At 30.7% G+C, this 24,059-nt stretch overlaps 2 protein-coding genes across 3 annotated transcripts in view; one reads left to right on the forward strand and one right to left on the reverse strand.

Moving 5' to 3' along the window:
• LOC111704710 (ras-related protein Rap-1b-like) overlaps positions 1–748 on the forward strand; it is a gene marked incomplete in the record, with an annotated part of 8,939 nt that extends 8,191 nt beyond the window's left edge. Inside the window, 1 exon segment of the mRNA XM_023477032.1 lies at positions 31–748.
• Positions 749–4,761: 4,013 nt separating this feature from the next.
• Positions 4,762–22,308, reverse strand: LOC111704711 (uncharacterized). 2 transcript variants are annotated; one of them, XM_023477033.1, is made up of 7 exons: positions 22,172–22,308; positions 21,748–21,779; positions 19,523–19,601; positions 12,863–12,925; positions 10,052–10,106; positions 6,701–6,749; positions 4,762–4,873 (listed from the first exon to the last, which is right to left on the reverse strand). In XM_023477033.1, the coding sequence occupies exons 1-7, from the start codon at positions 22,174–22,176 to the stop codon at positions 4,821–4,823; spliced, it is 336 nt and encodes a 111-aa protein (XP_023332801.1). In that variant the 5' UTR covers positions 22,177–22,308; the 3' UTR covers positions 4,762–4,820. The 2 variants fall into 2 exon arrangements, with proteins under 2 accessions (XP_023332801.1, XP_023332802.1); XM_023477034.1 differs by lacking the exons at positions 19,523–19,601; positions 21,748–21,779; positions 22,172–22,308 and adding an exon at positions 14,948–15,119.
• Between the last annotated feature and the right edge of the window lie 1,751 nt (positions 22,309–24,059).

The raw sequence follows: 24,059 nt of genomic DNA on the forward strand, positions 1-24,059 counted from the left end.
GGATTCTAATCCTACTGTTCTTTTATCTAGAAAGGTTTAGAAGGAAAGGCTTCTAATCCTACTGTTCTTTTATCTAGAAAGGTTCAGAAGGAAAGGCTTCTAATCCTACTAATCTCTTACTTCAAAGGTTCAGAAGGAACGGTTTCTAATCCTACTGTTCTCTCATCTAGAAAGTTTCAGAAGGAAAGGCTTCTAATCCTATTGTTCTTTTCTCTAGAAAGGTTCAGATGGAACGGTTTCTAATCCTACTGTTCTTTTATCTAGAAAGGTTTAGAAGAAAATGCTTCTAATCCAATTCTTATCTAGAAAGTTCCAGTATGAAAGGCCTCTAATCCTACTGTTCTCTCATGTAGAATAAATGGAGGGAAATCTCATTAAAACTAAATCAGTTTTCAACCTCAAATTAGAAATACAAGTTCTTAAATGTTTCTTTCAGAATGTTAACTACTTAAAGCTCTGCAAGTACCAACAATACACGTTATGTACTTAATGTACTTGCAGTTGAAGTAATCTAGAAGTACACTTCAGATATTTGTAGTATAATTAAAAACACTTAAGTACCATAGTTCTGAAAATTTGACAGAAATCAAGAAAATACTATTTCCAGCTGCTTTTTTACCAGAGTTTAGAAAATTTTTGGACAATGTCTATTAACCCTTCTTGTGGCTATTATATTGATTGTGCGAAGCGCAAACAACTTTTATATTATTTTCCCATTTGCGAGAAATAAATCAGCTTTTTATCTTGAGTTTTTTAGTGTTCAACCTGAGCTGAAAACTTTAGAATGGTAGATATCGGGATTAAGGCTTAATCCACTCTTTTTCTTAATCTGCAGATTAAATATTGCTTGTTCTCCACTCATTTTTAATCTCCAGATTAATTATCCGATCAGGATTAAGGATATCCCATTCAAAAGTTCCCATCTCTGATATTAGAGATTTTTCGACACTTTCAATATATTTTACTTAAATATCCCATTTGGTCATTCTTGAAATGTTGAATGTTTACCAAATATGTGATTTTAAGTAGGTTTATTGACTCAAATGGATGGATTTTTTCTAATCCAAATGACTTAATTTGTGACCGTGTAATAAGATTTTTCTTTAATTTGAGATATTATATTTTTGTACATTCAATGTAGGACTGAATTTAAAAACATATTCTAAAATATTTCTCATTGACAGACTGCCAAGGTTAGTTAAAGTTACCCTTACGTCTAAAAAATCAACAGAACCCTCTGAACCTTATTTCTTTTATAATATGAAATGTGTAAAAATGCTTGACGACCAGAGGAGGAATCTTAGAAAAGGACTTGTGGATTTTATCAGGGGAACAAAATGTCTTTTTTAATTTAAAAAATTCGTTTTACCGATGATCGTTTAAAATAACTCGTTTTGTAAATCTTTAATGACAGTTAAAATAAAAAAGTGAAAACTATATCTTTTGTTTTTTATCTTCGTATTGCCTTAATGAAAGATTTCGCCAAGAAATGTCTAGTAGTTTATGCATAACACAATTAAAACTAGGGTTTCGCTAAATATGCGTTTTTTTTGTATTTCGTATACTTTTTCGCGAACTGTATGTATGAAAATGTTCTCATGAACTTTCCAAATTGTGGTCTACCCGCTTCAAAACACTTACAGAAATAGCTAAGTATTTATAGTGAACAATTTAAATAATGATATTATTATTTTTGCTTGAAATCTTAAATTTACTTCTGGTATTTTTAAAAGAACTAAAAGGCCACATTTTGGGTTCATGCAATTACTGATTTTTATTCAAAAATCTTAACTCGTCGCGTCGTCGTATACATAATACAACGACTTTCTATTTAAATTAAAGATTTCTTCCAATCTATTTACATAATTAACATGTAAACTAAGAGAAGCTGTCAATTAACAACTGCTCTTAGTTTACTTTAAATTTAAAAAGTGCTTGTTCGGTATCAAAGCATTATTGATAATAAGTCGTCTTCATTGTATTAATACAATTGCCAACCACTGTATTTGATTTGTATAAGTAGATTCCAAAAATGCAACATAATATATCTCTAGAAGATGACTCCTTATTCTATTTTTCTCCTATATTATCATGTTGAGTGGGATGCACTTAAAACAAATATGTTTAAAAATAGTTTTAATCCATCATGTTAATACCTTCTTTAAAAAACTGGTAAAAATACCCCCCTCCCCCTCGTTCCCTCTTTAGGGATTTGCAATAGGTTGGGTTTTGGACTTGAAAGGTTCACAAAAGCATGCTTATAGTCTAATATAAGCAAAGTTTTACAATTTTGAAATGTTGGACCCTTCACCACAAGTTCATAGTTTTTGTGTTGGGCCTTATAAGAGTAACTAAAAGCCTCAAAAGAAAAACGAAGCATCACTATACCCCCCTACACTACACTATGCCATTGCCCTTGGATGTTAAGATTTCCAATATTTGATACATTTGGGGGACTGGGGGGTTCCTGGTTTAACTTTTTCTTTTAGTCGACAAAATGTTGGAATTTTTTATCACTGTCAGTTAATAAAATGTCTTCTTGAACTTTTACTTAAATTACATTTTAATGACGTTTGCTTAGATTCATACTTGTTAAAATAATAAAAAGGGACTGTCAAGTGTTAACCTAGTTATAATATTCATTAACAGAGTAGTATGTCCGACTCACAGTGGTACCGTTTCCACTTTTATCTAAGAAAAAAAGAGTTCGATATCGTAATTTATCTCTTGTGTGGAAACGTGCTGAATGAGAAGGAGTAATTTCATATTCAGATAAAGGTTCGAAGAGTACCGAATTGTGAATCAGACATACCATTGAATAAATTTATCGTTAGCTTACTTGTAATCTGGATTCTTTGACAAAAAAGATCAAATACGATTTTACCTTAACTCATGCTTATTTGAACGCCTCTGTATAAAATGAAATAAACTTAAGTTTATTGTGAACTGGTAATTCCTAGAAGATCAAATATTCTAGTTTACTTCCTATTAAAACTGAGGAATGCACCAGTAGATGCAGAAGAGCTTGTTCTAAATATTTTAGGACTTGAAATTCCATAGAAGCATTAAGTACAAGAACACTTGAAATACTCTTAGCTTTCTTTCTAGAACTATTTCAATGTTGCATTTTAAATTTTATACCATAAAAAGTCGCGCAGATTTTCTTGGTTTTGCCAGTCCACACAAAAATATTTTACTCGATAGGTTCAGGCGATTTGGAGGTTTCAACGTCAACCTATAGATATACAAGAATTCTTGAATATCTATGACGTCAACCTATAGCATTTTATTAAATACAAGGCTCGTAGGGCGCTGTTGGTCCCTTCTCTAGCAATATTGGCCTTCTACTATTTTTACGATTGATTTTCAAGCTGTTACTTAATATCCGTACAACAATTTTCGCAGATTTTTCTGATTTAATCCATGGATTTTCAAAATCCGGAAAGTTAACATTTTTTCAGGCACAGTTTGACTTTCTAACAGGTTAACAGGTTTATCCTTCCCTGGGGTCACGTGACTAAAGAAGTGGGGAAATAACTTTATTCCTTTTTAATGGTATTTGGACGAAAAGGATTAACACAAATCTGAAATTTTACAAATTTTAAATATCAAATTTCAAAAGTATTCTTAACAGTTTCAGACACAATGTCAAATTTTGACTTTGAAAGAAAATATATGCACAATTAAAACTATTGTAGACCACATTTTGGAAGTGGCAGGTTGATCGTTTTATCAATCATATTTGTAAAATTAGAATGTAAAGTCATCTGATTAATTGTAAATTAATTCCGGGTCTTTCTGATTAGGACTGTATATATATAAAACGCTTTAGATAGCCATACAGCTGCTTTTAAAGATATTTTGAAGAAAAAAAATAAAGGTCTGTTCTGAAGGGTCCATTTCACCTGATTGTCTGCTATGAATCCAATACTTGGTCGTCATTATATTCTCATGTTTATTGGGCTACAAAGTATACTTGTTATGCTCTAGGTAAAAGGAGAAATCAATTATTGAACAGCAAGTTAGTTTTTCATCCTCTTACATAAATCTTCCTTTTTTACCTCTAAAAACCAGTGATTTTAGCGAATTGAGCGAGCAAAACTCGAAACCTAATGTTGGCACTGATCTCGCAAATATGCCTAACATCTGGGGGAAAACAGGGTTTAAAAGAAAATATACACCCCTGAAATAAAGAAATCTTAATTAAAAATGTTCAAGAAAATGATTACTCACTTTAATCTCCTACTCATTTTATCTTTGTAACTTGTAACTTGATGTAAAACTATGGATTCTATTGTCAAAGTTTGAAATATTACAAATTTATACAATTAGGACCAAATTTATTGAAAAGCGAGAGGAGCAGTTGAACTACATAGACTAAGTTAAACCCACTCTCTGGAACTTGAACTGGCGCTAAAGAGATGACCAAGTTTAAGTTCGTAGTTCAGCTACTTCTCGCTATTCATTAAATATGGTTTCTGGTTTCAGTGCTGCACGTTTGAATTTACACTAAAATGTAACACATAGTGAGAAGCTTTATTCGTGTAACTTTTCTAAACAAAAACTTTATGTGCAATTTTTTCAACAAAATTGGTAGATTTCATTAATTTTTTCAATAAAATTGGTAGATATCATTAATTTTTTCAATAAAATTGGTAGATATCATTAATTTTTTCAATAAAATTGGTAGATATCATTAATTTTTTCAACAAAATAGGTAGATTTCATTAATTTTTTTCAACAAAATTGGTAGATATCATTAATTTTTTCAACAAAATTGGTAGATATCATTAATTTTTCAACAAAATTGGTAGATATCATTAGTTTTTTGTTTCTTTTGGGTTTTCCAGGCTCTCTTCCTTCTCCACTCGTCCTAAATAAGAGGGTTTAATTATTAATTATGAAAATGATTTAACTAAATTTTTTATTAATGATTTTTTTAATGTGATGTTTATATCGAACAGAAAAAATCCATCTCTTATAAATTGAAATTGTTTAAACGATTTAAAAAGACATAACATATTCATAAAAACTTTTTGTAATTTTTTTGTTGAATTTATAAGGTTCCCCCCCCCTTCCCCTGGCCTGGGTATGGGGGAGGGGTTTGTTATTCCACAAAAAACCTCAATACATAAATAATTGTTTTTATATACTCCTAGTGATCCTCTGTTTATTTACTTTCCTTTCATCACAAAACCCTTGTAACATAACAGCGTAATATTTAACCCTGAACAGGCTGGAGGGAAGGTTTCGTTCGACGCCCCCCCCCCCTCTAGGTTTTGGCTCCAAGCAATTTAATTTTTTTGACACTATCACCATGAAATTATTTGTCTTTTTGGGAATAGTAATTTGAAGAATATTTTGGTAAAATTTTTTTAAATGCAAAAAGAAGGGTACAGGGCGGTATGAGTCCGATCTATGTTTTAAACAAATCTAAAATAGCCTATCACTTTTTTGTGACTAAAGCTAAAGATCTAAAAACTACATTTTTGTAAAGCCCTAGAACAATGGATTTAGAAACATGTGTCACATCACATCTAGATATTTGTTAAAACAGAACAAAAATAGTTTTGCCCTTTATTAACATTTATATTAGGTTCACGGTCTGATTATTTTTTAATGAGCTGGCCTTTAAGAATGAATATAAATATGCATTACAATGCAACCCTAAACCTCCCCCCCCCCCATACTTTACATAGATTTATACCCCACCAGCCTTTAAAGTGGTTAAAGAAAATGTCAAGAAGAATCTTTCTTTTAGATGTACCATTAACTATTAACTAATTGTGTAGATATTAAAGAAAATTTAATATAAAATAATAATTGGATTACAAAATTTGTGACTGTTGTTTTAAACCGGGTTTCATCATGACGAATACATGTCTTAAATTGCGGGCTCAGAAGTATTCATAGACGAAAGCACAGAAAATATGTGTTTTATTAAAAATGATGTACAATTTTTTTGAATAAAACTTGAATACCGATTTTGCGTATATATACAGTATATCTTCATGCGATCATGTGTGACGAATTCGACATAATTTAACCTCTGGATCGTTAAATTTAAAGAATTTCAGGTCGTCTTTACAGTCTCATACTTTGTTGGTAACCCTGTTTTACATGTTGGTAACCCTGTTTCACATGTTGGTAATCCTGTTTTACATGTTGGTAACCATGTTTTACATATAGGTAATCCTGTTTTACATGTTAATATCCCTTTATTATATGTTGATAACCCTTTATTACATGTTGGTATCCCTGTATTACATGTTGATAACCCTTTATTACATGTTGTACCCTTTATTACATGTTGGTAACCCTGTTTTACATGTTGGTAACCCTTTATTACATGTTGGTAATCCTGTTTTACATGTTAATAACCCTTTATTACATGTTGGTATCCCTGTATTACATGTTGTTCCCTTTATTACATGTTGGCAACCCTGTTTTACATGTTAATAACCCTTTATTACATTTTGGTAACCCTGTTTTACATGTTAATAACCCTTTATTACATGTTGATAACTTTTTATTACATGTTAATAACCCTTTATTACATGTTGGTAACCCTTTATTACATGTTGGTAACCCTGTTTTACATGTAAGTAACCCTTTATTACAATGCCAATTCTTAAAAATAAAAAAGACGATCTCGAAGTCGTGACTCATGTCTTATTTTTTGTAACACTCTGCATATTACCATCTGGAAGATCGCATGAGTTCTGATTTGATCTTCCACCTCCATTATCCTAGAAAATATAATAATATTTTTACATGGTGAGACGAATGAAATTACGGAAAAGGAAGACGACTTTTCAGTATTATACATATAATGTGCACAGTCCAAGTGTTGTGTTTTATGTTCATTGGATTATTTTAAATCATAATTTTAGTCTATAAGTCGTCTTTACTGTGCCACACTTTTTGGGTTTCACTGTATTCTTTTTTATTAAATACAGAGTTGTGAGTACAGGTTTATGTATGCTACTTTTAGCTGGCCAAACCGTAAATCTTAAAGGGAGTTTTCGCGAACAATGAAAGGGGGTAAAGGCTGGTATAGAATTGAATTTTATATCGATCGCTACTAATTTTGCTGTTATCTGTTCTCTGTGTATAAAGAAAAAAACACTTTTTATACCCAAGAGCTTAGAGTCCGTATAAATTCACAAGGTTGTATTAATTAACTCAGATCGTATATAATTCAATCAAATTTAAAATCAATCTTTCATTTAATTAGATTTCCGCCACCCCATTCATATTCGCAAACACTCCCTTTAAAGAAATAAGATTTAGATAAAATCGTTACATTTGCTCTCTGAACAAAATGGGATTCAATGGAAAAACATTGTCAAGAAATAAAAACAACAAAATACAGCATTTACAAAATATAACATCTTTAGCGAATAATGTTAACAAAATTATAAAAATTTAAATAAACTAAATAAAAAATGTAGGTTTTTGAGAATACTGATGAATATAATTTAGAAAAATTTAACATGAAAGTAGAAACACATTGATCTATTTATTTATGATAAAAGCCTGCACAGCATGATATTCTTTTTAAAATGACTGAAAAGAAAAATTCTATCTTACAAAAGTTTTAAAATTAAAAATTGAAAAATTAGCGTTATTTCGACTAAACCTCTCTTTCGTTTTTCTAAAGGTAAATTGATAATTTTTTTCGTCATTACTCTGTAAAAGTAACTTAAGGATTTAAGCTGCAGTGACAATAAAGGATTTGGACAGATGTCGACTCTTTAAAAATTATAAAACGGCAAAATATTTTCCTTATTATTAATATAATAAAGGTTTAAAGGTACTGTTGTGAGTCGGACATACCAGGAGAGTCACGTAAATAATAAGTTAACAGTACCTTCCCTTCAATATATTGTTCAGTTATTTGATAAAAATAAAATGTTCCAATTTTGGAAAGCAATTCTCTCTCGCTCTAACTATACTCATCTATATATAAATTTGGCTTGTCTGTTTGTTTGTATCCAATAAACGTCAAAACGGCTAATCTGATCGGGCCCACATTTTTGGTAGGAAATCACGTGACCACAGAAAAGGTTTATGAATGATAAAAATTTTAAAAAATGTGTTTTAAAGGTTTTTAATTTTGTAAAAAATTATAAATTCTATAAAATCCGCGAATTTTTTTTTAAATCCACAAAATTTTTTTTGCTTTGTTTTAAAATGTAAACAAAAAAACATGTTCACAATTTAAATAGAAGATGGGCGCGAAGCGCCTTGAATTTCTAGTAAATATATAAGAATCCTTTAAATTTTAAATGAATATATTTATGAACCAGAAACCCAAGTTTAAGAGTTTAGCATCTTCCATCAAATTATACCGAATTTCTAACAGTTTCAAACTGTTGTTTCTAGGCGCACGTGAACCTTAGACAACTTTTTTTTTGCGAAATTTATGTTCATTTTGACCTCTCTTTGTGAACAGTTACAGAAATATTTACAAAATCGTAAGAAGAATTTTCGCACTCGTTTTTAAAATCTCACAAAATGAGATATTCGCCGAAAAGAATTTTTCGAAAACTTGAAAACCCATTTTCTGTAAACAATGATTTTAAGAAAATCGTGTCAACATTTTTTGCGAGGGATTCCCTTCATCTTTGCAAGTTATTTGCTAACAACTTTAACGGTAATCAGGGGATTTCACAAATGCAGTTTGCAAAATTTGCGCATTTTGAATTGACGGAGATATGTTTATTTTTATGTTTGTCCGATTTATAACTCATAAACCCCTTGACCTATTTGTCTTAAATTTTGATCGTGAAACTTTGTACACTAACACTAGCTAGATTTAAAATTCTTTATTGAAGCGAAGCTCCCAAACTAATATACAGAATATACACTTAAAAAAAGTAAAACCTGATATTCTTTTTATTCATTTACTAGAGAAATTCTAACATTATAAAGTCGTTTTTCATTGCCATGTGTTTATTTGTACAAGCTGTGTCCTGGTTACCAACTAAGTTTGTTGAAACTAAATATATCCTGTAATGATGTAAAGTAGAAAACTAACTAATGTACTAATGGATAATACTTGTTCTTCTAAACTATCAATATTCAGAGTTAACAACAAAGAACAAGACTTCAATGACGACCTGAAAATACAATCAAAAGTTTTGTAAGGAAAAATATTTTATCTAGTATTTAAATACTATGATTTTAGACGCTTCGCGCCCCTCTCCTTTTTCAACCTTTGACTGTGGCTCTCTGTGAGCATCTTCCCTTTGTACAGCATTTTCAAAATTTACAAAAAATCTAAAACTTTTGGACACACATTTTTGTAGTTTTAAGCATCCATCAACCTTCTCTGAGGTCATGTGAGGTCTCACACAAAATGTTGGCCCAATCGGTTCTACCATTTTGATATTTATTAAATACTAACGCCGACAGACAGAGAGACAAAAAAAAACAATCAAACACCCAGACAAGCAAAGTATATATATAGATAAAAGAAATAGCTTGGAAACCAGCTTTCCCTTGCAATTAAATTGCACTATAAAAGTCAACCCACTCAACTAATGATTTTTAAGCCAAGCTAAGAATATTCCAAATCTAAATTTTAGGCAAACCTGTCAAAACGTTCCTGCGTTATGATCTCTGACATCAAAACAAATAAACAGAGATTACTACTTCATTTATGAAAATGAGTTAAAGTAAATTTTTTTGGATAACACTGTAATTTGATCATCTTGTATAAGGAAGAAACCCTAAGAGAGAAAACCTTAGGAATTAGAAAGCCTATATGTAATTAATGATTTTGGATATCCATAAAATCAATTTTTATAATATCAAAACAAGATTAACAGCAAAATTATCTAGATACACATGACGTCATGATCAGCATTACTGAAAAATATTTTTCATCCATATTTGTTTTATTCATGAAAACTCACGTTCATAAAAAACGTGTCTCATATAAAAAGTAGAACAAAAAAATTCTATAAATCTCATTGTTTTTGTGATATAAACAAATTCGGGGTTGCTTGGGGAAAAATTTGGCAGATTTTATATACTTTTTTACCTGAGATTGTGAGTAGGATTTTGTCATTGTTCTGGAGAACGTGAACATAGCATGCCTAAACAATATATAATATATATACATAGCATGCCTAAACAATATAGAAAATATATACATAGCATGCCTAAACAATATATAATATAAATACATAGCATGCCTAAACAATATGGAATATATATACATGGCATGCCTAAACAATATAGAATATATATACATAGCATGCCTAAACAATATATAATATATATGCATAGCATGCCTAAACAATATAGAATATATATACATAGCATTCCTAAACAATATATAATATATATCATAGCATGCCTAAACAATATAGAATATATATACATAGCATGCCTAAACAATATATAATATATATACATAGCATGCCTAAACAATATATAATATATACATAGCATGCCTAAACAATATATAATATATATACATAGCATGCCTAAACAATATATAATATATACATAGCATGCCTAAACAATATATAATATATATACATAGCATGCCTAAACAATATATAATATATACATAGCATGCCTAAACAATCTAGAATATATACAAAGCATGCCTAAACACTATAGAATATATGTACATAGCATTCCTAAACAATACAGAACATATACATAGCAAGCCTAAACAAAATAAAATATATGCTTGGCATGCCGAAAAAGTATACAATATATATATATATTGCATGCCTAAACAATATAGAATATATATACATTGCATGCCTAAAAAAACAGAACATATACATAGCATGCCTTAACAAAATAAAATATATGCTTGGCATGCCTAAACAGTATAGAATATATATATATTGCATGCCTAAATAATATAGAACATATACATAGCATGCCTAAACAATATATATTATATATACAACACATGCCAAACAGTATAAAATATATACATAGCATGCCTAAACAATATAGAATATATACAAAGCATGCCTAAACAATATATAATATATACAAAGCATGCCTAAACAATATATAATATATACATAGCATGCCTAAACAATATAGAATATATACAAAGCATGCCTAAACAATATAGAATATATACAAAGCATGCCTAAACAATATATAATATATACATAACGTGCCTAAACAATACAGAACATATGCATTTCATGCCTTAAACAATATAGAATAAATATAAACACATACATAAATATCCCTTGTACATGTAGCAAATGCCTTACTCCAATAGTTCTTTAAGTCTACATCAATCCAGATACAACCCTCTGCATTCTTATGTATGTATCAATCCAGATACAACCCTCTGCATTCTCAAGTATTTATCAATCCAGATACAACCCTCTGTATTCCCAAGTATGTTTCAATCCATTTACAACTCTTTCTGTATTCTAAAGTATGTTTCAATCTAGATACAACTCTCTCTGTATTCTCAAGTATGTATCAATCCAGATACAACCCTCTCTGTATTCTCAAGTATGCATCAATCTAGATACAACTCTCTCTGTATTCTCAAGTATGCATCAATCTAGATACAACCCTCTCTGTATTCTCAAGTATGTATCAATCCAGATACAACTATCTCTGTATTCTAAAGTATGTTTCAATCCAGATATAACTCTCTCTGTATTCTCAAGTATGTATCAATCCAGATACAACTCTCTCTGTATTCTTAAGTATGCATCAATCTAGATACAACCCTCTCTGTATTCTCAAGTTTGTATCAATCTAGATACAACTCTCTCTGTATTCTTAAGTATGCATCAATCTAGATACAACCCTCTCTATATTCTCAAGTATGTATCAATCTAGATACAACTCTCTCTGTATTCTCAAGTATGTATCAATCTAGATACAACTCTCTTTATTCCCAAGTATGTTTCAATCTAGATATAACTCTCTCAGTATTCTCAAGTATGTATCAATCCAGATATAACTCTCTCTGTATTCTCAAGTATGTATCAATCCAGATACAACTCTCTCTGTATTCTCAAGTATGTATCAATCCAGATACAACTTTCTCTGTATTCTCAAATATGTATCAATCCAGATACAACTCTCTGTATTCTCAAGTATGTATTAATCCAGATACAACTCTCTCTGTATTCTCTAGTATGTATCAATCCAGATACAACTCTCTCTGTATTCTCAAATATGTATCAATCCATTTACAACCCTCTTTATTCTCAAGTATGTATCAATCTAGATACAGCTCTCTCTGTATTCTCTAGTATGTATCAATCTAGATACAACTCTCTCTGTATTCTCTAGTATGTATCAATCAGTACATAATATCCCTGTACATAATATCTCCGGTACATAATTTCCCTCTACATAATATCTCCGGTACATAATATCCCTGTACATAATGTCTCCGGTACATAATATCCCTGTACATAATATCTCCGGTACATAATATCTCTGTACATAATATCTCCGGTACATAATATCCCTGTACAAAATATCTCCGGTACATAATATCCCTGTACATAATATCTCCAGTACATAATATCCCTGTACATAATATCTCCGGTACATAATATCACTGTACATAATATCTCCGGTACATAATTTCCCTCTACATAATATCTCCGGTACATAATATCCCTCTACATAATATCTCCGGTACATAATATCCCTGTACATAATATCTCCGGTACAAAATATCCCTGTACATAATATCTCCGGTACATAATATCCCTAGTACATAATATCCCTTGTACAAAATATCTGCGGTACATAATATCCCTTCTACATAATATCTCCGGTACATAATATCCCTGTACATAATATCCCTTGTACATAATATCCCTGTACATACAATAACCTGTATACTTGTCCCAAGAAGGAGAATTTGACAGGTGAGACTTCCTCCTCTTCAACTTCAACTCTAACAAATAATATTTATTGTTAATTTTGTGTTTTTAAATTAATAATTAAATTTTTTTTCCATTTTATGAATTCTCTTTCTCTTATGATTTTGAAGTTTTTTGGATAACTTTCAAATAAATAAATCTTAGAGCACCTTTAAAATGTATTTAAAATCTTCTAAAACAACTAATATGTTTTCCTGACAAAACTGACGTACAGTGATGAGATCATTATTATGGATGTTTGAAAAATAAACCCATTTAATTAAGATCAATTATTTAATTGTATTTGTAAATATACTCATTAGATTTGCAAAATCTAAATTTTTAAACTCGTATAAATCTCTAAGTTACAAAACTTTAAGGGTCTGTTATCATAATTTTAGTGATCCTCCAATCAATATCATTGCAACTAGTTAAGAACTTGTTAAGCTCAATGGAACTATAGTTGAACTCATTGGAACTTGTTAAGCTCATTGGAAGTGTAGTTGAACTCATTGGAACTTGTTAAGCTCATTAGAACTATAGTTGAACTCATAGGAACTTGTTAAGCTCATTGGAACTGTAGTTGAACTTATTGGAACTTGTTAAGCTCATTGGAACTATAGTTGAACTCATTGGAACTTATTAAGTTCATTGGAACTGTAGTTGAACTCATTGGAACTTATTAAGCTCATTGGAACTTATTAAGCTAATTGTAACTGGTTGAACTCATTAGAACTTATTAAGCTCATTGGAACTAGTTAAACTCATTAGAACTTGTTAAGCCATTGGAACTAGTTGAACTCATTGGAACTAGTCTAACTGATTGGATTTAGTTTAACTCATTGGAACTAGTTTAACTCATCGGAACTTGTTTAACTCATTGGAACTAGTTTAACTCTTTGGAACTATTTTAACTCATTCGAACTAGTTTAGCTTATTGGAACTAGTTTAACACATTGGAACTTGTTTAACTCATTGAAACTATTTTAACTCATTGGAACTAGTTTAGCTCATTGGAACTAGTTTAACTCATTGGAACTTGTTTAACTGAACTAGTTTAACTCATTGGAACTTGTTTAACTCATTGAAACTAGTTTAACTCATTGGAACTAGTTTAACTCATTGGAACTTGTTTAACTCATTGAAACTAGTTTAACTCATTGAAACTAGTTTTACTCATTAGAAATATTTAGACTCGTTGGAACCAGCTAAACTCATTGAAACTAGACTAGCTCATTGGAACTAGTTTAACTCATTGACACTAGTTTAACTCATTGGAACTAGTTTAACTCATTGGAACTCGTTTAACTCATTGTAACTAGTTAAACTTATTGGAACTAGATTCACCATTTGAACTATTTGATCTTATTAGATCTACTCAAACTCACTGGAACTTGTTAAACTCATTGGAACTAGTTTAGCTCATTGGAACTAGTTTAACTCATTGGAAATTGTTTAACTCATTGAAACTAGTTTAACTCATTGGAACTAGTTTAGCTCATTGGAACTAGTTTAACTCATTAAAACTAGTTTAACTCATTAGAAATATTTAGACTCGTTGGAACCAGTTAAACTCATTGAAACTAGTTTAGCTCATTGGAACTAGTTTAACTTATTGGAACTGTATTTGAACTCATTGGAACTAGTTTAACTCATTGACACTAGTTTAACTCATTGGAACTAGTTTAACTCATTGAAACTAGTTTAACTCATTGAAACTAGTTTAACTCATTAGAATTATTTAGACTCGTTGGAACCAGTTAAACTCATTGAAACTAGTTTAGCTCATTGGAACTAGTTTAACTTATTGGAACTGTAGTTTAACTCATTGACACTAGTTTAACTCATTGGAACTAGTTTAACTCATTGGAACTAGTTTAACTCATTAGAATTATTTAGTCTCGTTGGAACCAGTTAAACTCATTGAAACTAGTTTAGCTCTTTGGAACTAGTTTAACTTATTGGAACTGTAGTTGAACTCATTCGAACTAGTTAAACTCATTGGAACTATTTAACCCTGTTAGAAGATTAATAAATGTGTGGTTTAAGTTGCTCACATATTCAGAAACTTGGAAAAAGTTTTTATTAAATTCCACCGAGCACTGAAATCAAGATATTGGAACATCCTAGAACTGTATAGAACATTTTAGATTTCAAATTAATATGCATTTTTTAGAATCCCCATCATCCGTTAGGGAGGGGGGGGGGGGGCCCCCCCCCCACTACAAAAGCCAACATTTTTTTTGCTCTTAGAGTCTATCCTTTAAATCTGTAAAAAATGTACATTTTTAAAAACGATTGTTTGCAAAAACCATTTTCAGAGTGAAAAAAGGATGAAAAAATAGTTTTCGAAGAATTGGTAATTAAATGGACATTGTGGACAAAAACAATAAAACCAAAGAACTGTTTTGAAAGAATTGCAAAAATTCTTTGCAAAATGTAATTAGGCTCTTCCCCTTTTTCCCGCGTTATGTAAATTTGTAATGACTGCATGGAAAAGACATTTAGATTTAAAAAGAGATTAAGTTTTTCATAAAAAATGTCTTTATTAAAGGGATTGTTGTTGTAATTACCAGTTACCCTACATTTAAAAGGGCCACGCACAATTCACAACTGTACATAAATATCCTTTAAACCTTTATCTGACCAACAATGTGAAAATCATCGTCGTTTTTAACTTGAAAACTTCGATGTGTTCCATTGTTTCTGTAGCATATCCGAAACACGTATTAAATTTATTAATTTGCAAATGGAAAAACATGGATATCTTATTCATTTTTGGGGGGTTGTAAATAAAGAGTCACTTGAAATTACGTATACAGTCCCTTTAAGCCGAGCTCAGGCAGAATTGGAATGAGATGTCAAAGTTTTTTTTATAGTTTCTGAACTGCTGCCATGCTTGATGAAATATAAAATTAATATAAAAACGACGAGATTGTCGTGGTCGAGCTGCAGAGAGGGGTCGAAAGTTTTTAACAATTAAATTTGAAAACCAAAAGTTATGGTTTTGAGAAGATCAGAGCAAGAGCAAAGTCATTTAAAAAAAAAAAAACTTTTTCCTACCCCGCCCCTGTCTGAAACCTAACATAATATTTATGAAGAAAACAGCTGTTTTTAGATAATATATTAGTTTGTTTATTTTCTTGTGGTTTTTAACATTTTTTATTATTGATTTTGATGATTATTATATCGTTAAACTGACAGACCGAAATATATTTTCATTAAAATGTGGAACTAAAACATCTACTTTTTATTCTCAACAGAGGTTTGGTCCATCACCATGACCGAATTTTAATGTTTTTAATCTATTTATGGGGAGAGTAATGAAAACATATATAAATCCCACCTCTCCAAGCCTAAAGGATTATATACTAAATCTTCTTTGCAATTTTCATTTATCAAATTTTCTCTGACCAACAAAAAGATAAATATATACAATTTTACTAAAAAACAATTCCTAAATTTTTCTAGCTTATAATCAGAAATTCTAATTTTACGAGGTTTCAACTGTATTTTTGGCAACATTTAAATATATTTTCAAAATATTTTGACAAAACATAATGTCGGAAAATGTAAATGTAAAATACCTCCCTACGAAAGATTTATATATGTTCTTGGGCCAAGTCTAAACCTTTGTCTTAAAAATGTTCATTCAGGGATATTTATTCTTATTCAGGGAGGGGAGGGGAGATGGGGGGGGGGTAACCGTTTTGAAAATATGGGCTAAGTATGATTTATTTTAATGGGTTTGTGGGAGAGGGGGGGGGGGAGAAATGTTACTTCAATGAGTAATAAAAAATACCCCTGAATACAATATTTGAATCAAATATTCAGAAAAATTCCTAGTATAATATGTACACTAAATTTTGGTTATACTACAGGGTTACATATAATCAAGATAGTCCAGTACCATTGCACCTAATATTTAATAAAATAATGACTTGAAAAGAACACAACGTAGTAAAAAGCCATGATTGAGTGGAATAAAAAAGCATGGTTGTACAAAAACTATATTTACATTATGAAAATAAAAACGATTAATGTTGGATCAAATACACATGATATTCGCCTGGGACGAATATATTTCCATTCAACTCTTCTGATCAGATACTTTGTGATAACTGCCGAGGTCTCGGGGGATTTCTAGATAAGATAGCCGACGATACTGCTTTCTTCCCCAGCTAGATAAATGCCATTTCACTCCTTTCTCTGGCATTGATCATGCCCTAGCTCGGACCTTCAAACTGTATCTCTACTGGATTATAAAGGGTTCAATACCCTCCTTGGCTTATTCTGTCATATACTCAGGCTGCAACAAACTTTGGGTACAATATCCTCTTGGTAGTTTAAATTGCACCCAGTGACTGGCTTGGCCTATCCTGATATATACACGGGCTGCAACATACTCGGGGTTCAATATCCTCTTGGACTGAGCCTGGATTTTTTGGTTTTATTCTTTGATTTCATGTGTTGGGCTTTATTTCTCCGACTGGGAGCAATGAACTATACGATACTATATACACATTGAAGAACCCTTGGTTGGGTTCACAATGACATTTCAGAAATTATAGCTTAATTATGTAGAAAATGGCCAAAACAGCTTAACAATTTGGGCCGGCTAATGACACAAAACTGTGTTATTTTTTAACATTATATTAATCCACATTTTTGTATTTCCATTGCAAATACATAAGAAGAAAAGGGTAAATTCAATGAACAACCAATTGCACGTGTGTGTGAGGGGCATATATAAAGAATAATCGATAAAAATAAGTTGAAATATTATCTATTTCTTTAATGAAATTAAAACTGAATCAAAAAATGGGTTCCCTTATCTAAAGTATTTTATTCCATGGCACACGCAATCACAACCCTATTTTAATCAAATTGTAATACTGAGTTTGTTTTCACTTAATTCCAGTACAAAGCCTGTACAGTACACAGGAAGCAATTCCCTATACCCTTCTCCCTACAAATTTTCTAATCTCTCTCCTCTACCCTTTCCACAACTTGGATGTTAAAAGGGCTATTTGGAAAGGTCTTAACGTGCAAAAACGAGATAAACAAGAACACAGAAGAAAATAAAGAACAGAAATATTAGAAGGGGTGTTTTAAGCTTTACACCATCCCTTTTTATTGATAGCTAATAAAAACAAAAACAGGATAGGAGACGGCTCCCCCCTCCCTTCAAAAAATCTTCCCGAACTTAAATGATCTAGGAAATGTGTAAAGCCGACCCTAGCAAACATGTGTAAGCAATATATACAGAGCTGAGCCTGAGCTGAGTTGAAATACTACAAATTGCCTGGTCAGCTTTTCAAGAAAAGAAAAACAGACAATTAACTCAAAATGAATACAAGGCTCAGAAAAGAACAAGATCTTTTTAAAAATGGTCCTTCTTGTAAAAATGGCTAATTTACAAAAACATCCTTTTTTCAAAATTAGCCGTCTTATGATTGAAAGATGTATGAAAGATGAACAAGAAGAAAGAGAAGAAGAATTATAGAAATATCAAAATATTTTCATCTGATATCATATAAATATTTAAAACTATTGTAAAATTTAATCAAAAATAAATTATTAAAGTTAAAAAATATATATTGGGGACCACTCAGTTGCCTATTTTCTCCCAAGTAGAGCGGACCTCCTATGTAGTCCCCGAATTACAGCTGGAGAAGTGCTGAGTTTAGTTATGCATCTTGTATCCTACAGGGGGAAGCTGGAAGCATAGATTAAAACAAAACTTCATCTTCAGCTTGGTGCACTGAAAGAGGAGTTTAACCCCTCGTGGGAATACAGCCATGCACAACGATACCGGTTTTTTACTCAACCAGATGTGAGGACTGGACTGCCATGGAAGATTCCTCTCAAGAGAGCTTTCAGGGATCACAACTCCCCATTTTGCATAAGGGTTGCGCTTATGGGTAAATTCCTTAATTCCCCTACCTGGGAAACAGTATAAAACAGTATATACATGACATATTTATTGGGGACTATTGTATTTACCTTGCTTATATATATATTGGTAACCGGTGCCATGACAAACTCCTGAAAGACAAACTCCTGACAGACAAACTCCTGAAAGACAAACTCCGGAAAGACAAACTCCTGAAAGACAAACTCCTGACAAGACAAACTCCTGACAAGACAATCTTGACAAGACAAACTCCTGAAAATACAAACTCCTGAAAGACAAACTCCTGAAATTATGAAATTTTTCTCTGAATGAAATATGATAAAATTCATAAACTTTAGGAGAAAAAATCCGCAAATATCCACTAGGAAATTACCTAATTGTATAATTAGAATAGAATATAATTTACATTTTAATTTTTTTAAATTTGATATTATGGAGTTTGTATTTCAGAAGTTTTTATTTTCAGGAGTTTGTCTTTCAGGAGTTTGTCTTTCAGGAGTTTGTCTTTTCAGGAGTTTGTCTTTCAGGAGTTTGTCTTTCAGGAGTTTGTCTTTCAGGAGTTTGTCTTTCAGGAGTTTGTCATTTGCGAATTGGTGACCACTGTATTTACGCTTACATATTTTGGTGACCACTGTATTTACCTGGCTCAAATATATTTATTGGAGAACACTGTATTTACCTGGCTGATATAAATATTGGGGACCACTGTATTTACCTGGCTCGACGGAAAAAGTTTGTTTTCTTTAATGCCTTAAAAATAGATTGTCGACGGGGTTGCCTCTCCTCCGGGCACTCTAGAATTAGAAAATACAGTCATTGTCGTATTATCGTATATATCAATACATTGAGGTTGATTTAATATTTTAATTTTGATTTCTACCAATCTTTTAAACAGAAGAGACGCACAAACATGTAAAAAATATGTCAAACAACAGCAGCTGTTAGTTTACTTATAAACTTGAAAATTACTTGTTAGGGGGGTCAAAATTCATTATTAATCAAAAGTCGTCTTTGTATAGATATAGTTGCCGACCACTGTATTATAAATGAAAGTTTTATGAAGATAGAAATATCTATTAAAATTAAGATCAGAAAAAATTATTATAAATTCTTTGATTTGAAAAACAATCATTGAAAAGGCCCGAGTAGAAAATATCTAAAGTGAAAGTAAAAATAAAAAAATGTTTAAAATTGAAATTCAGAGTTTTGAAATTATTTGTATACAAAAATACAACTTATTTATTCTTTATTTATATATTCTTGCTGGTTCATATTATCAATGAGATATCAGTCTTGATGGTACTCATTATATACATAATTTAATACAGGGTCGACTTTGAAGTGTCGAAACGCCTTTGGCTTAGATTTTACCGCTCTAACTAACTTATGCTAATCTGTAGCCCTTTTTGATAGAGAGCGTGAGATATTTTAATCACATGCTGGAAGGATCTACAGGTAATTGTTTGTAATTAATAATTATTACAAACAATAATTACCTAAATTTTTACCACAATATTTACAGGCACAATAATTACCAAATATTTACCGCAATAAATAAATACCAAATATTTTACCCAAATAATTACCACAATATTTACTTTTTATATTTATATTTTTTCGTTTTAAAAAAAAAAAAACGATTTAAAATGGTTTTACTACATAACGATTTTTCTCAAAAACTTTTGAAAAAGGATCGTTTTATTTTTGTACAAACGACTTTCTTTAAAGAACAATGTTCTTAAAACAACGATTTTCTTGAACGAACGATTTTTCTGCACGAACAATTTTACTGAACGATCGTTCAGTTAGTGAAAAAACGAACGAATTAGATGGAAATCGAACGATAATATTGAAACGAACGAAATCAAGTATTTTATGAACGATTAAAAAACCGAACGAAATGGGTCATTCAAAAACAATAAACGAACGAAATAAAAAACATAATTGGAAAAAAGATAATGCATAAATCGTCATTAAATTCAAATGGACACCCTGTTGATTAGTATTTTTCCATGAGGCAAACATAAGAGCAAATGAGAGTGATATAACGAATTTTAAAGTGAAGCTAAGTTTATCAAACATCAACGGGTCCACAAATCAAACACGTTTTTTGTTAAAGACGAATGGAAAAAAGTTAAATAATTATGTTTTGTACTATCTATCTATCTATCTTGTCTATGAAGATATTAACATATTTCTAAAAGAATACTTTCAGTTTAATATAACGTTATCGAGAAAGAATTAATATAGGTAGATCAGATTTCAAGAAAAATTAGCTCTTTCTTATCTTGAAAAAATTCTAGGTAATAAAAGTTTTCAAGTTTAGATAAAAAGATTTTCCAATCTCAATTAGAATAGAAAAATTTCCCACACTCCTTGTTTCTCTGAAAAATTTTAGAAGAAGAAATAATTTTAAAAAATAATTCATGTCTTTAGAATATTAATAGCACTTTCATACTTGAAAATTAATGCTTTTTTACTATAACATATTTTAGATACAGGGTGGGTGGCTCACTCATCATGAGATTTAAAAGACGATTTAAAGATCGTCTTCGATCTTTTAATGTTCGACATAATTTGCGGAATTCGTTAACAAGTATGCTCCTTAAATAATTACCAAAAAATACCCTTAGTTCCGAATTTCTAAAATTTTGTCAGACATTTTTGTTAAAATGACCGGAAATAAGATTGATAAGTTTCACTCAGACAATTTTTGTTTTCAAATCTGAAAGAATTTTACTTTTAAAAGATTGGTTTGACAAGCGAATGCCACAAATTATTTTAAATATCAAAAACTGTCTTTAAAGAAAAGGTTTTTTAACTGTGAAAGGGTGGACAACAAAGTGTCCAAATATAAAGAACTTACAGACTTTTTAAAGGTTAGCTGTAAATATATATAGTTATCAATGGTCGGGTTAATATTATGAAAATTATACTAACCTTCATCCTTCTCCTTTTTTCCTTTCTTTTCTCTATAAAGAAACATTTCAACATTTTGTATTTTAAAACTTTTTATATTGGATTTAAATATTTCAATATTCTAAACATGCTCCCGAGCGTTCTTGAAACATCGTAGCCACATTTGTAAAATTTACCACATTTAATTTAAACCTTTTCATTTTAATTGTTTAAAGATTTTTAATCTGTGCAGTGCATGGTTACAGACTTTTATGGAAAATCTGTTGTCACTTTATTTCCCTTTTCAGGCTTCAACTTGTGGTAAGTGTTTCCACTCGGAATTCTGCTGCGCAAAATTGTTCGAAATTGCGAAAAATTGCTCGGAAATCGGAATTGAGGGAAATTAAAAGGCTCACAATTGCGCGCAAGTAAAATCCATTTGCGTCAGAAATCCTTGTTGTAATACCTCATTGTTACCAGAGATTGATAACCTTAACCGAATTTAACTTTATTTTGATAGCGTGTCAGTGCTGTTAAATTGTATTTAATTTGTATTCAGCTGAAAGTTGAATTGTGTGCTGTGTCTAGTTCAGAATGTACCTAAGCACATACTTGAATTTGGCAGCTGAATACAAGCGGGTTTCGAGAAGTTTACACACATATCTCTAAACTCCACAAACACACAAATGTTTCAAGGGTACCGTTTAAAAACGCAGGAACACGTTTGCTTTTTTCCCCCGTTTTTCAATTTTTATGCTAGCTTAAAGTTAAGAATATTCTAAACCAAGTTTTATTTAGAAGAGAAATATATAAAAATATTTTCATTTAACAATCAGTAAAAAGTTTAAAACCATAGAGAATAGAATATATATTAGAGGGGAATTTAGAGAATCTCTCGGTATGAATTTTTTCAGTCCCATTCAGCCTGAAAGGGAGTTCAAAGTGTAAAAATCATGTAAATGTTCACAAATTATATGCAGTAGAGTACATTAATACAGTATGTTCCCTTGACTATTAATTTCAATTTCGAATTTTTTTAAGCTGTTAAATAAACTTTATAATGAATTAGGTGAATAAAAAACATCATTTGATTTATTGTTATAATGGAAAATCATCGTTTGTAAAGTGAAAGGCATAGAGTCTATGTGAAATGATCATTGATATAGCATAAATATGTGTAGTAAACCTGTATTATGGAAACAGTACAACAAAATGGCCGTTTTACACCTTTTTCTAGTAAATTCCCCTCTAATATATATTCTATTCTCTTAGTTTAAAACGTTACCATTGAGAATCTGACATGCCACTTAACAAGTGAAGAATAACTTGAAAATAAACCTACAAGCTTCTTTAGAACTTACATTATATATCCTCGTTTAAGCTTAGAGATGGAAGCATATGGAAGTAGATATTATCATTTATCAATTAATCCAACTTTTCAAAAACAGCGAACTTTATACTTTTACTCAAACTAAATCTTTTTTTAATATCCTCGAATTGACGCTCCGTGCCCCTTCTTATTAACTTCTATTTCTAGCTCTGAAAGTCGCCAATTTTTATCATTCTCAATTTCCGTAAATTTTCTATTTAATTTTCAACAAAAAATGTCCAACAATTTTTCCGGTTGAAATTTTCAATAAATCTTCCCTGGGGTCATGTTAGTTGCCTCAAAAAATGTGGGACCGATCGCCTCAGCCGTTTTGATGTTTTTCAGATACAGCCAAACAGACAAGTAAGGTAAAATGTATATAAATATGTATTTCTGTTTGTTGGTATGTTAGCATACAATCAACGAATAAAACGGCTGAATCGAATCTTTAATGGTGATTAATTTACCCCAAGAAAAATATATAGCCAGTCGATATTTTAAAAAATTGCCTTTTTTGGGGGGTATCCGCACATTAAAACAGAAATATGTGTGAAATTTTATCCTTTTATGCTGTTAAAACGGTTGAATGCAACTGTTGGACTCAATTGTTATGATTTAATTACTAATAAGTCCAAAGAAAATTAAGCACAGATATTGTTAACACCAATTGCACCGGCCGTATCAATTAATTGGGGTTCAAGCTTCTGGTTAAAATTTTGCTTTTATTATTTTAATAACAAATTCACATTAAATTTCTTAAAGTTCCACAGTTTTGTGGGTTTCACTGTAGGATTCCAGAAATATTTCGATAAAGAATAAATATTCCCGGGCCCCTTTTGAAGATTTAAAACTAACTTTATATTCTATATGTATGTAATAATTCTCTTTGAATATATCTTTATATCCATGCATCTCTTCTATTTTCTTCAACAGCAGTTCTAAACATAGTTTTTATGTAAACATATCAAACTTAAAACACGTATTA

The sequence above is a fragment of the Eurytemora carolleeae genome, unplaced genomic scaffold (genome assembly GCF_000591075.1).
Source record: "Eurytemora carolleeae unplaced genomic scaffold, Eaff_2.0 scaffold460, whole genome shotgun sequence".
Lineage (NCBI taxonomy): Eukaryota > Metazoa > Arthropoda > Copepoda > Calanoida > Temoridae > Eurytemora > Eurytemora carolleeae.

Coding starts and splice junctions, on each gene's coding strand:
- LOC111704711 (XM_023477033.1), bottom strand. Junction 19,602..21,747: donor AAAAAAGGAGAAGGATGAAG/GTTAGTATAATT, acceptor TTCTAATTCTAG/AGTGCCCGGAGGAGAGGCAA. Junction 6,750..10,051: donor AATCCTACTCACAATCTCAG/GTAAAAAAGTAT, acceptor TATATTTTCTAG/GATAATGGAGGTGGAAGATC.